This window comes from Antechinus flavipes, chromosome 4, assembly GCF_016432865.1.
Source record: "Antechinus flavipes isolate AdamAnt ecotype Samford, QLD, Australia chromosome 4, AdamAnt_v2, whole genome shotgun sequence".
NCBI lineage: Eukaryota > Metazoa > Chordata > Mammalia > Dasyuromorphia > Dasyuridae > Antechinus > Antechinus flavipes.
In genome coordinates, this window is record NC_067401.1 from 402,920 (window position 1) to 416,251 (window position 13,332).

At 44.9% G+C, this 13,332-nt stretch overlaps 1 protein-coding gene across 5 annotated transcripts; it reads left to right on the forward strand.

Annotated features, from left to right (window-relative positions):
* The first annotated feature begins 1,540 nt into the window (after positions 1-1,540).
* LOC127562445 (zinc finger protein 420-like) lies at positions 1,541-13,015 on the forward strand. 5 transcript variants are annotated; one of them, XM_051998171.1, is made up of 5 exons: positions 1,541-3,068; positions 4,652-4,729; positions 6,082-6,208; positions 7,280-7,375; positions 8,397-12,171. In XM_051998171.1, exons 2-5 carry the CDS (start codon positions 4,694-4,696, stop codon positions 10,793-10,795), a joined length of 2,658 nt encoding a protein of 885 aa, XP_051854131.1. In that variant the 5' UTR covers positions 1,541-3,068; positions 4,652-4,693; the 3' UTR covers positions 10,796-12,171. The 5 variants fall into 5 exon arrangements, 4 of the variants coding, with proteins under 4 accessions (XP_051854131.1, XP_051854129.1, XP_051854130.1 ...); XR_007953677.1 differs by lacking the exon at positions 1,541-3,068 and adding an exon at positions 12,196-13,015 and having other exon boundaries at positions 4,075-4,729; positions 8,397-11,329; XM_051998169.1 differs by lacking the exon at positions 1,541-3,068 and adding an exon at positions 4,075-4,575.
* The last annotated feature ends 317 nt before the right edge of the window (positions 13,016-13,332 follow it).

A 13,332-nucleotide genomic window follows, 5' to 3' on the forward strand; every position in this document is an offset into this window, starting at 1 on the left:
AAGACCAAGGACTTGGTCTGGTCCCCAGATCCTCCAGAAAACTAGCCCAGACATTACACAATTCCAATATTAAAGTACTTGGGAAAACAGACAAAGAAGGAGTCCTGCCAGATTCTTTTATGACACAGAAATGATGTTGATAGCTAATCCAGGAAGAGCCAAAATAGAGAAAATTTCCCTGATGAATATTGATGTAAGCATTTTAAATAAAATATTAGCAGAGAATTTAGAGCAATTTATCAAGAGAATAATATACTCTGAAGAGGTCAGACTTATGACAGCAATCCAAGACTGGTTCAATATTAGGAAAATTATTAGCACAATTGACCATATCGATAACTAACAGAAATATAATCATCTCATTGAAGAAAAAACTTTTGACAAAATACAACACTCATTCCTATTAAAAATCTTATAGAGTATAGGAGCAAATGGAGTTTGCATTTGTCATTGTATCTGTGTATGTGTGTGCAGAATATCTGTGTTATGTTTATGTTATCAGCTTGAAAGATTTAAAATGCAGCCAGCCAGAAAAACTTCTAAGGACTGTAGTTAAAGAGAACACTAGAAAAATTAACTTTAAACTCCCACTTTAAACTTTCTGTAGATTAACTTATAAAAAATGAGGAAAGATGTGTAGGACAATTTTTTTTTCCTGTGGTCCCTACACTGATAGAATTGGGACTATAGAAATGTTATATAATCAAAGTTGTAGAACCACTAAAAACATCTTAGCAGATTCTGAAGATTTTTGAGATTAATCATTAACCAATTTAACAATCGTTTTAAGATTGCAAGAGAGAACTAAAACACTGGGGTAATTCCAGGAACTCACTCCCTTCTGAAACAATTTAAGTAAGTTTTGAGTTACTACTCTGTAGAACTTGTGTTAAGGAAAAACAAGGATTAAATCTTTTAAAAGATGTTTTAAAATAAGGGTTTTTTAAAGTAATTGACAAGATTAGTAGCCTCATTGATCTAAGGAAGTTGATTAGCATCAAGCCCAGAAATGGAGGTGGAGGGAATCCTGTAAACAGGAACATCTTGTTAACCTTTCCTTAACTATTTTGTCCTCTAGTTCTCTTCAGCATTAGCAGAAAAATATATGGTTCTTTTTAAATAAAAGCTCGGATGGATGCTGAAAAAGGGAAAGTACCTCAGGAATTGAGGGATCTTTCAATCACTGAGCATGCCCTACTCCCCTCCTCCTGGACTCATGGGTGTATCTTAGTTGTGGGGATTGCTAACAAGACCATTACAGCCCATGTCCTTCTGTTAAACCTCTTAGAACAGATAAAGAGAAGGTGGAGAATATTAGGGAAACTTGAATTCTGTCCTACCTGCTAGAAAGGAGGAGGCAGCAATTGTAGTTGGGTCCCACAGACCGTGCCCCAGCAGCCTCCCAACTCCAGCACCTGCAGCTGAGGGTGGGGGGTGGGGAGGTGGGGAGGTGTCAGGCCTCATGGCCAAATTCCCTGAACCTCTCCACCACAAGCTATCACCAATGGGAAGGCCCCAGCATCAGTCACCCTAGCCCTAAGCATTAACCCCAAGGCCCAGTCAGTTTCTCCAAGGCAGATCTGACCAACTGCTGCCTGGAAAATTTGGGGTAGTCCTGGCAGAACTCACATGGTAGTACAAGGTGGGGGAGCCAGTCAGCCTCCACCCTGTTGTGTTCTAGTTGTAGAAATGTATTAACTCTGTAATATTTCTCCAGTTTCCTTATTTAGAGAGAAATAACAATGGTGGTTGTTGTGAGATCTTTAACACAGTGACTAGTATATACCAAGTACTATATTATTTCTCTAACTGAGTGTAATTGTTCTGTTTGATAACTTTAAAGTGGTTTTTAAATACCAAAAGTTATAAAAGATCAATGACGTTTATGTGATAATTTGGAAATACAATTGATGTCATCTGAAATTGATTGTGTTACTGTATTTCTAACTTACTGTACTTAGTTGGGGCCTCATTAAGGCCTTAAAACTACCAAAGTTCTGCTGGACTCTCAGATTTAGCAGCTGCATGTTATATACCCATCCCAAGCTCCCTACATGTGGACAATTGGACAACGATGGTCAACTGCCCATGCAGTAACCAACAAAAGCCCTGCTGGGGCCTAGGCTTTAATGTAGAAGCTGCTAAATCCTGGCTAATCCTGACTGTGATTTGTTGGTATTTGAATTGTTTTTCTTCATGGCTGCCTTCAGTCTTTTCTCCTTGACCTGCTATTTCTGGAATTCTGCTGCAATATTCCTTGGAGTTGTCATTTTGGGGTCCCTTTTGGAGGTGACTGATGTATTCTTTAAATGACAATATTACCTTCTGGTTCTAGGATATTCGGGCAATTTTCCTTAATAACTTCTTGAAATATGCTGTCCAGTGTTTGTTTGTTTGTTTTAATCATGGTTTTCAGGTAGTTCAATGTTTCTTAGATTCTCCTTACTGGATCTATTTTCATTTGTTTTTCCAATGAGATATTTCCCATTTTCTTCCATTTTTTTATTCTTTTGATTTTGTTTGATTCTTGATGTCTTGTAGAAGAGTCTAGCAAAGGGTTACCCTGAACCAGAGCCAGGGGTCTTTCACCCGGGTTACAAGACTTTTTGACACTGGATTTCCTTTGATTAGCTGTTGGGGGTGGGGGGCAGAGCCCTTTTTCCTAGTGAGGGTGTTACTGAGTAGTTAAAAGCAGCCCAGGACATGGCTCAATCAGGAGGAAGCTCTGGGGCCGCTGGGCAAGCTCTTCCCAAGGAGACGATCCGGGAGATCAGGGTCTGTCCAACCTGACAGGTGGGGGGAGGGGCATGGAAGCCTGCCCAACACGCGGCTGTGCTGGCATTGGCCCCCAGGCTCTGGCTCCTCGGCCATCCCAGCCCTGACCACCGCACAGCCCTTTCTGGTTAGGCCCCGGGAAGTCTTCCCATGACATTTGCTCCCACAACTAGGGCCTCTTCCGGGCTCAGGGAAGCTTCCGGTCTCAGCCACGGCCCATGATCCTCCTCACAAAATGAGCAGCTGGAGGGCAAACTGATGACGTCAAGGACCGTGGACTCGCTCCATTTGGGGTAAGGAGCCCTGATGATGCCCCTTTGGCTTCCGGGCTCGGTCCGGGTGCTGCTCCCAAGGGCCCCGGGCAGAGTCAGGACCAGAAACCACACCAATGACCTCACACCCAGCCCTGCCTCCTGTCCTGCCCCGCCTGGGGCATTCACTCTGCAAGGGCCAGGACAACACCCCAAGCGAGCTGGGGATCAACCTCTCCCCACCCGGCACCGCCAAGTACCCGGGACAGAAGCCGCTACAGGCAGGGAGCATGCGCACCCCCTCCCGAGCCTCGACACTACATTTCCCAGAAGGCAGGGCGCGTGGAGGCTTGGCTGCCGTCAATTATAGAACGGTTGCTATGGAGATGCCGGGAGGTTCCCGTCTGATTGGTGGGTTCTCCCGAGTGACTTCCGCTTCCTCCCACTGTCCCGATCCCTCCTCCAGTGGGAACCACGGATGTCCGAGGGGAGCTCCGGCGGCGCCACCTGTCCCCTGTCTAAAGGCTCTACTTGCAGCCCTCCTCCCCTTCACCATTTTCCTTCCTCATCCTCCCTCTCTCACTATTTCTTCTCTTCCCCATTACTCTTCCTCACCTGCCTCCTCCCCTTCTTCTCCCTCCTCTCATCTCCCTCCCAATCCTCCTCCATCCCCTTCTGTCACTCTTCTCTGTCTCCTCTACCTCCTCCTCTTCTCTCCCCATCCTGTTCCCCGTCCTCCCTCTTTTTCTCTCTTTCCTCTCCTCCTCCTTTTCTCCCTAACTCTCATTCCCCCTTTCTCTTCCTCCCTCTCTTCTGCCCACCCTCCTTTCCTCTCCTTTCTCTTCTCCTCGCTCCTGTTTCCTTTTCCCCCTTTTTTCCTCCTTCCCCTTCTCTATCTTTTCTAACTCTCTCTCTCTCTCTCTCCTCTCTCTCTGTCTCTCTCTGTCTCTCTCTCTCTGTCTCTCTGTCTCTCTCTCTCTCTCTGTCTCTCTGTCTCTGTCTCTGTCTCTCTCTCTCTCTCTCTCTCTGTCTCTCTCTCTCTCTCTCTCTCTGTCTCTCTGTCTCTGTCTCTGTCTCTGTCTCTCTGTCTCTCTCTCCCCCTTCTCCCTCCCCTCCCCCTCTTTTCCCTTTCCCTCCTCCTCTTCCCACCTGCTGGATCTCCTACCCCTCTATTCCAGCATTAGGGCCCCACCCCTTTCCTCCCATCTCTGCCCCTTTGATCCTTCCCTATCCCTCATGTTCCTGGGGAACAGGAAAAGACCCAAGCCCTGCATTTAGTGTGTTGAGGCTTACAAAGCACTTTGCATAGGTTGAGTCATTTGATGGAATAATCACTGAGGTTTATGCCCCTGATGCCCCAAACAGCCCCAAGGTCGGTGGGACTGATTTTACCCATTTTCTAGGTGAGCAAACTGAGGCTCAGAGAGGGAGTGAACCCGAGTGTTCTTAGACTGGACTTGCTGCCTCTCCCTGGGAACATAAGCTTCTGGGGGACCAGACGGGCTTTCTTTCCCCACGTATCCCCAGCATCTGGCAGACGGCACTGAAGGTTCTGGAGACGGCTTTGGGAGTGTTCTCAGGCAGGGCAGGGCCAGCCCCACTCACGGTTTCCTTTTCCTCCCCAGCTCTCTGCCCTTGCCCAAGAGGAGTGAGCTCTGGACACGGGAATGGCCCCCATGCTCCTGACAGCCAGGTCTCCCCAGGTGAGTGGGAGGTTCCCGCCTCCAGCAATGGCCCCGCTCCTGGGCATTGAGTCCCCTGGGACAGCTTGCCCAGGTCATTGTAAGTTGCCATTCCGGAATTTGAATCCAGAACCAGACATCCAAATGCACAGGCAGCAGGAGCAAGGATTTGCATGAAGCTGTAACTGTCTGTTAGCTGCTTTGTTCAATCTCGAAGAAGAGCCAGCTTCCTGGGCTGCTTTTTGCTTCTGCTGGCACCCTCATGTTCTCGGGGCAGGGAGGGGGGTCCCACCATTTGGAGGCCACTCAGACGCCTCCTCAGGGAGGACCCGTGGGATGCGAGAGATGGTGGACAGAATGAGGGGCGGGGGATGGACAGCCTGAGAGCCTGACTGGTCCCCACAGCATGGAATGAGACCTGGAGGAGCTTCCTTGCCCTGCCTTGGTTGGATGTGCTGGGAGGATGGGGGCAGGGGGGAGGGTAGGTCCTCCTAGGGAGGGGATCAGTCCCTGGCCCAGCAAAGGATGGAGCAGCTGGCAAGTGTCCAGTGGAAGGGCCCAGGAAGGGAAAGGCCTTGGGGCTCATGCCATGTGGGGAGGCCACAGTAACTCGTACCCAGGATTGGTCGGGCCATCGTGGGGAAGGGGGTCCTTCGGGTTCTCTTTGGTGGCAGAAGGCAGAATTTTGAGGCTTGATGTCAGGAGCAGCTCCCAGAATCCTTCACCCTGAAGTATCATGGGCTCTTTAGGGAGTGAGCTCCCCAGTTCAGAAGGGCTTCCACTCTAGCCTGGCTGACGCCTGGGAGGGACCTTCGAGGCCATCGTGTCCATCTCCTTCAGAAAGGTCAGGACTCAAATTCTGGACTCGAAGTCGGGCCCTGGTCCTCCGCCAGAACCCTCTTGCCTTTGCACTGAGCTTGCTCCCGCTGCCTCTGGGGCCCCTTCCAAGCTCTGAGGTTCTTGATGGCAGCACAAACTGGGCTTCCTCCCGCCTGTGCGTTCTCCCCTTCCAAGCCAAGACTCACTCTGTGTGGCTTGTGTTTTCCTGCACAATGTAACTGCGCTGTGTAAGGGGAGGAGTGCAGCATGGGACCTGAAGGGCTCTGGGCGGGAGGAGGGGCGGCCATCAGGGTTAATGCTTCCTTCCAAGCCAAGCTGGCAACCCTCTGAAGGGTAGTTTCCATGGGAGCTTCCCCAGAGTGAGTCTTTCAAGGTGGTTTTTCTGTGTGATGTTACAGTATAAATATTTTCTGAGTTTGCTGGCCAGAATCCCGAGAACCACGTGGCCCTGGCCCAGTCTCTGGGCCCTTCGCCCCCGGCTCCTTTCAAGGGCAGGTTTGCAAGGGCACAAACAAAGGCATTTGGTGTTTCAGGAGCCGGTGACCTTCCAGGATGTGGCAGTGGTCTTCACGCAGGAGCAGTGGGCTTGCCTGGAACCTGCTCAGAAGGAGCTGTACCGGGATGTGATGCTGGAGACCTACCAGAACCTGCTCTGCCTGGGTGGGACAGCTTCTCCTGGGACCCGGGCCCTGCCTCCCCCTCCCCTTCCCCACCCTGGGGTCTTTGGGTCCTTCCTTGGGCAAAGGCTGAGAGAGACTGATTGACCTTCATCCCCTTTGGTCCCAGGGAATCATTCCTTTGTGATTGTGATCTCTGCTTTTTGGGCTTGAGCAGAAGTATCCCAGATTTCTGTCCTGGTCCTTTATGTTAACTCCGTGCAAGCCTTGCTGCTTCAGGTCTGTGTCTCAGAAACAGCCTGTTGTTGGCTTCTTACAGTTAAGGAACCACCAGGGATTTCTGGGGGAGGGTCCTCAGTGTGGCAGCCATGGTAAGCTTTGTGTAGAAAGGGATCCTGGCTGGGTGTGGATCACACTCCCACCCAGAAGCCTCCCCTTCCTTCACATTAATTTATAACAATTTATAATGTATTTTTTTTAACCATTGCTAGCACAGAGAGAGGTACTTGTTCTGATCCCAGAGGGTCCTCTGGGGCTGTGGTTGGGACCCTCTTGCAGGAGAGGAAGAAATCAAGGAAGGAAGAGCTGACCCTGTCCCAGCTCAGACCCCACCCACAAGATCCCCTCAGCAAGCAGGAGGAGCAAGAGAGAAAATGGTTTAAGGCCAGCCCAGAGCAGCCCTTTGGCTTCTGCTTCATTTCTCTACCTGCGTTGTCCTTGTGGGCTCCACTGGGCTTTAGTATGGAGGTATTCTGGTTGCCTGGAGTTACTCCATGGGTCTGTATGCATTTTCTTGTGTTCCTCCTGGCTTCAGCCCCTGGGCTGAGGCTTTGTGCCAGGCTCTGCCCCCTGGGGCTTTCTTGGCCCCATGCCTACATAGGGTAGATCCAAAGTGAAACATCAGGCTGAGGGGAGATGCCCTGACTTAGCTCCACTAGAACAGCCGCAGGGTCTAGCCATCGCGTCATTTGTCCCCAGAGATGTTAGAAGTCTCCTCTTTAGGTTTCCTTGAATCTCTGCATCATCTGGTTTGCGTTTCCTGTATCCTGGGTGAGACTTGGGATTGCTAAGTTTGAGTGGAACCTTTCTGTGTCCATCTTTACCTTTTGAGCAGGACTGGCCGTGTGTAAGCCAAGGGTGATCCACCAGCTGGAGCAAGGGGAGGCTCCTTGGACACCAGAGAAGAGAGTCCTGGGGAGTGGCCATCCAGGTGAGTGAGTGCCTCACCCCAGGCAGGGGAGTCCTTGACAACGGTGTCCCCAGTGGTCAGTCAGTGCAGTCCTTCCGCAGAGTTGGACAGGAGCCTCTGCTCAGAGCTGCCCAGACCTAGGGAGAAAAGCACCCACTGTGTGTTAGCCCTAGGAGAGTCATTCCCTGCCACCTCAGCAAGTCAGTCTCGTGATAAGTCCCAGTGTCAGAAAAGACTCTTGGGATCCCAGATGTAGGTCTGGCCCAGGGGCCTCCTGTTCTTACCCCCTCATGTTAAAGGTGAAGAAATGGAGGCTCAGGGAGTGGGTGACTTGACTAAGATCACCAGGTAATCAGAGAGAAACTAGCATTTGGACTTCTGTCACGGTCATTGACCCCAAGTCCAGTGGTCCTGTCTCAGGACCAGGATGTGTCCTGTTTCTTTCTTACCTTTCTGTGATGTAATATTCTCAGCAGTCTTGCTTCTGTTTTAATTTCTGGGTTTTTTTTTGTGTGTGGACTTTGATGGAATCATAACAAATATCTCACATATTCATGCCATAACGAAATAAAATGAAGTCACATAAATTAAAATATAAAACTTCATAGGAATATAATTTATTAAGCTTTTGGTATTAGTCAGTAAAAAATACAGCTATAAGTTGAAGAGTAACAGCAATAGTAGCATATTTGCTGCCCTAATGGAATGGAGCCAGAGTACTTAGTGGCAAGTTCTGAGTTTTGCTCCATTCTGTTTCATTCTTATGACAATGCGAAACTCAAAATATTTCTCCAAGCCTTATTTTCTGTTAAAAAAAAAAAAAAAAAAAACTATAAGAATTGTCTTTCCTCCTTCTCTCAAAAACTTTTAAGGATCAATAGGAAAAATGTGTATCACAGACACACAAACATACACACACACACACACACACACACACACACACACATTGTTGAAAAGCCCAAAATAGGATTAAAGAATATAGCAGATAGCAGGTGGGTATAGAGGATATTTCCATTTTCTTTATTTCCTTTTTTTTTCCCAGATTGGGACAATATACCTGAAACCAAGGAGTCAGCTCCCAAACTAGGCATATCTGGGGGAAATTTTTCTCAAAATACACTCACAAAGGAAGATTTCTCTATATCCAGCTTGAAAAAAGCTTGGGCATGTGGTGGAAAATTACGGAGGCAACAGAGCATTGAGGAGAACATTTCTAAACAAGTAAAAATCACTCAAATCAAAACTTACAGTGAGGTAAGAAGCCATGAAAGTAATAAATATAACCAAAGCATCAGTTTGGAACCAAAGGATTTTGCTCAACAGAGAATTTTCTTAGGAAAAGATTTTCTCAGATGTGATTCGGGCAGAAAGAACTTTCTATCTTCAGAACCAAGAAAATGTCATAGAACTTGCTCTAAGGAGATAGAGTCTAGGTATAATGAATGTGATGAGTCCTTCACTTCTCACTCAGATTTTATTGCATGTCATAGATTTTATCATATAGAGAAACATGATTATTCTAATGAATATGAGAACGCTATTAATTTCAGCCCATTTATTAATTCCCATCAGAATATTGATATTGAAAAGAATGCTCTTAATTATATTAAATTTGAGAAAGCTGCCATCCAAAATGTACAATTAATTGAACATCAGAGAATTCACACTGGAGAGACAACTGAATATAGTAAATATGGGGAGCTTTTCAACCATGGTTTGTCCCTTGCTTCCCATCAGAAGATTCACACTGAGAAAAAACCTAACCATTGTTTGAAGTCCTTCCTTCAGAGTTCGCAGCTTTCTTATCACCAGCAAATTTATACTGAAAAGAAGCCTCATGAATGTAATCAATGTGGGAAGGCCTTCCATCGGAAAGGACAGCTTACTCAGCACCAGAAAATTCATACTGGAGAGAAACCTTTTGAGTGTAATGACTGTGGAAAGGCTTTCCGCCTGAGGGAGCACCTTACTCGACATCAGAGGATCCATACTGGAGAGAAACCTTATGAATGCAATGAATGTGGGAAGGCATTCCACCTGAGGGAACTCCTTACTCTTCATCAGAGTATTCATACAGGAGAGAAACCTCATAAATGTGATGAATGTGGAAAAGCCTTCAGCCAGAGAGGACATCTTAATCTGCATCAGAGAATTCATACTGGAGAAAAACCATATAAATGTAATGATTGTGGGAAGCTCTTTCGTCTGAAAGAACACCTCACTCGACATCAGAGAATTCATACTGGAGAAAAACCTTATGAATGTAATGAATGTGGGAAGTTTTTCAGACGAAGAGGACTTCTTACTCGGCATCAGATTATTCACACTGGAGAAAAACCTTACAAATGTAATGAATGTGGTAAAGCCTTTAGCTTGAGAGAATCATTTACTCGACATCAAACTGTTCATACTGGAGAGAAACCTTATGAATGCAATGAATGTGGGAAGGTCTTCAGCCTGAGAGGATCATTCACTCGACATCAGAGTATTCATACTGGAGAGAAACCATATGAATGCAATGAATGTGGAAAAGCTTTCCATCTGAGTACAGAACTTACTCGACATCAGAGAATTCATAGTGGAGAAAAACCTTATGAATGTAACAAATGTGGAAAATCCTTTCACGTGAGCACAGAACTTACCAGACATCAGAGGATTCATACTGGAGAGAAGCCTTATGAGTGTAATGAATGTGGAAAGGCCTTCCACCTGAGAGAATACCTTACTCGACATCAGAGGATTCATACTGGAGAAAAACCTTATGAATGCAGTGACTGTGGAAAGGCCTTCCGCCTAAGAGAACACCTTACTCGTCATCAGAGGATCCACACTGGAGAGAAGCCTTATGAATGCAATCAATGTGGGAAGGCCTTCCATTTAAAAGAACTCCTTACTCTCCACTGGAGTATTCATACTGGAGAGAAACCTCATAAATGTAATGAATGTGGGAAGGCTTTTAGCCAGAGAGGACACCTTACTGTACATCAGAGGATTCACACTGGAGAAAAACCTTATGAATGTAATGAATGTGGAAAGGCCTTCCATGCAAGAGAACTGCTCACTCTCCATCATAGTATTCATACTGGAGAGACACCTTACAAATGTAATGAATGTGGGAAGTTCTTTAGCCAGAGAGGACATCTCACGGGACATCAGAGAATTCACACTGGAGAAAAACCTTATGAATGTAATGATTGTGGGAAAGTTTTTCGTCTAAAAGAACACCTTACTCAACATCATAGGATTCATACTGGAGAGAAGCCTCATAAATGTAATGAATGTGGAAAGGCTTTCAGCCGGAGAGAACACCTTACTAGACATCAGACAATTCATACTGGAGAGAAACCTTATGAGTGTAATGAATGTGGGAAATCCTTTAGCCTGAGAGGATCACTTACTCGACATCAGAGTAACAAATGTCATCCCATATTTGGAAATTAAGCTAAGATTGTAAGACCTAAATATGGACAACTACCAAATTCTGAGAAGTAAATTAAAGAACTGAATAATTGGATGGAATTCAGTGTTCATAATTTTTTTCTAGCATAATGAAACCAATATTTCTTAAAATAATTTACAAGTTTCATATAATGTTCCTCAAAGTACCAAAAAAACAAAATTTAGCTGTTCAAATCTTTTGACTGGGCATGTGACAAGATCACTAGAAAAAACAGTAATCCCTTGTTCTTGTTCAATCATTTTAGTCATAGGTGACACTTCATGGCTCCATTTGGGCTTTTCTTGGCAAAAATACTGGAGTGGTTGGCCATCTCTTTTTCCAGCTCATTTTACAGATGAGTAAACTGAGACAAACAATTACATGACTTGCCCAGGATCACACAGGTATTGTATTTAAACTCAGGTCTCCCTAATTTCAGGCCCAGCACTCAGTCCACTGTGCCACTTATGTCCAGAGGTTCCATGGGTGACAACATTTATAATACCTTTATGGATGCAATGGTAGCAAAAAATTAGGTATGTATCAATTGTGAAAAGGCTGCACAAATTTTGGGTGTGTGCTTGAGGTGGAATATTATTGTGCAGCAAGAAATGATAAATATGATAAATTCAAGGAGCCATGAAATGATTATATGAACTAATTCAGAAAAAAGGAGAACCAGAAGAACATGAAGCAGAATGATTGCAACAATTAAAACTAAATCATTTCTAAAATGCGTAAGACTACTTATATTGACTTGCTTTGTTCCCTGAGAAAATAGGAGGAAATAGACCTCTGTTCACTAGTGTGGTGAGGGACTAAGCCCATAAACTCTTGTGTATAATATCAGATAGGGTTGCTTTGGTTGTTGGGTTTTATTTATTTGTTTTCTTTGTGACAAAAGAGGATTTCATGTAGATGGTATATTTGGAAGTTATTCTGGTGGTTATAAAAAGCATAAATTAAAATTATTACTAAGAGGCAATTTGACAAATACCTCTTTATTTTTACATCTTAGAATAAGGTCTTTGTTCTTTTCAACTCTCAGCTCAGTAGAGTTTGGTTGTATAAACAGTCCTGAATTATATCTAGATTTACTACTTACTGCTCTTGGTATTGCCCAAGCCATTCTGAATAATTAACACCAGATGATATAGAGTCCCATTTCCCCTGTAGATGGAGATAGAGGAGCCCCAGTGCATTTCAATATATGTTCTTCCCTCATGCTCACTTTGACCAATAAGAAATGCAGATAGCAGCTGAACTGTTGTAGTGAAGTAAAAGGAACAGAGCAAAATCAGTACATCAGTGGTTAAGGCTGTCTCTGAAATAATTTGTGTCAAGGATTAGGTGAGTGTGAGGCATTTATGGACTTCACTAATGTCTTTCTCCTTATTCCTAGAACTGAGAGTAAACAGTTTCCTTTTACCTGGGAAAGAGTTGTTATGCCTTTTATCATCTGCCTCAGGACTACTTCAACTCCCTCTTACATACACTGCCACAGCCTGATATTCAAAAAATTCTTTGGAATCAAATTCACTTTGTGAAGTTTTTGATGTATAACACTAAATTGGTGACATAATGTTTATTGGACTTGTCAGGGACTTGGTAGCGATTTATATGATAGCTCACATGAGAGAAAGATGTGGGAAATCAACTCTTAGACAATCCAGAATCTAGCCAAGTTATCAAGGAAATATCACAGATAAGGGAAATCCCATTAATGTAAACCCTTCAAAGGGTGCTATTCCCATTTGTTTCTCCAAAGTTGGGATGGGAAGCCCTAATACTGAATTCAGATTTTTAGAAAGCCTTAAGTTTTTTGATGGCCCCCATTATGGAAATTCTTATAAGTCTCCCTTTTTTTTAATTAGAGCCCCAAACAGAATACAGTCCTGAAAGTACTAAAGTATGTCATCCAACAATCTTCTTCCACTGAACTTGTGTTTTCAGAGATCTCCATAAAGACCAAGCTGAACGGTACCTAAGAATGGCCATACCAAATGATCATCAGGCTCTGGAGCTCTGAGGTCCCCAAAATGACCTCTCCACACTACTTTTAAAAAGCAGTTGTTCAACTGTTTCTGGACCTAGCTACTGAGTATATAATGCTGGGTTAGACCAATACCTTTCATCAAGAGTTGCTTATTGTGAATTGAATAGGAACAAGCTGGTAAGGCCCAGAAGGCCTCTTATTAAATGGAAGATGATACTCCCCCCAATCCCTCTGGTGTTAGTAGTATTCATAAGTAATTTTAATTACTGGCCTCCAGTCTCAACTAAAAAACCTACCTCCTCCACTACCTCAATGGGCCCCTACTTCAAAGATCTGGTTTCTAAGGAATGCCTGATCTCATCATGAGAGAAATAGGTACAGCTACACTTTGGACACCATACTCTTAAGCTATAGGACATCCTAACTGAGTGGGCTGAGCTGTTGTATAAAGGGAACTCAAGGGTCAGCTTGGTTTAGATCTCCAATTCTTATATTGCAGCCATTGGTCTGGAACTTGAATAGGACTGAACAATCAGAAACTCT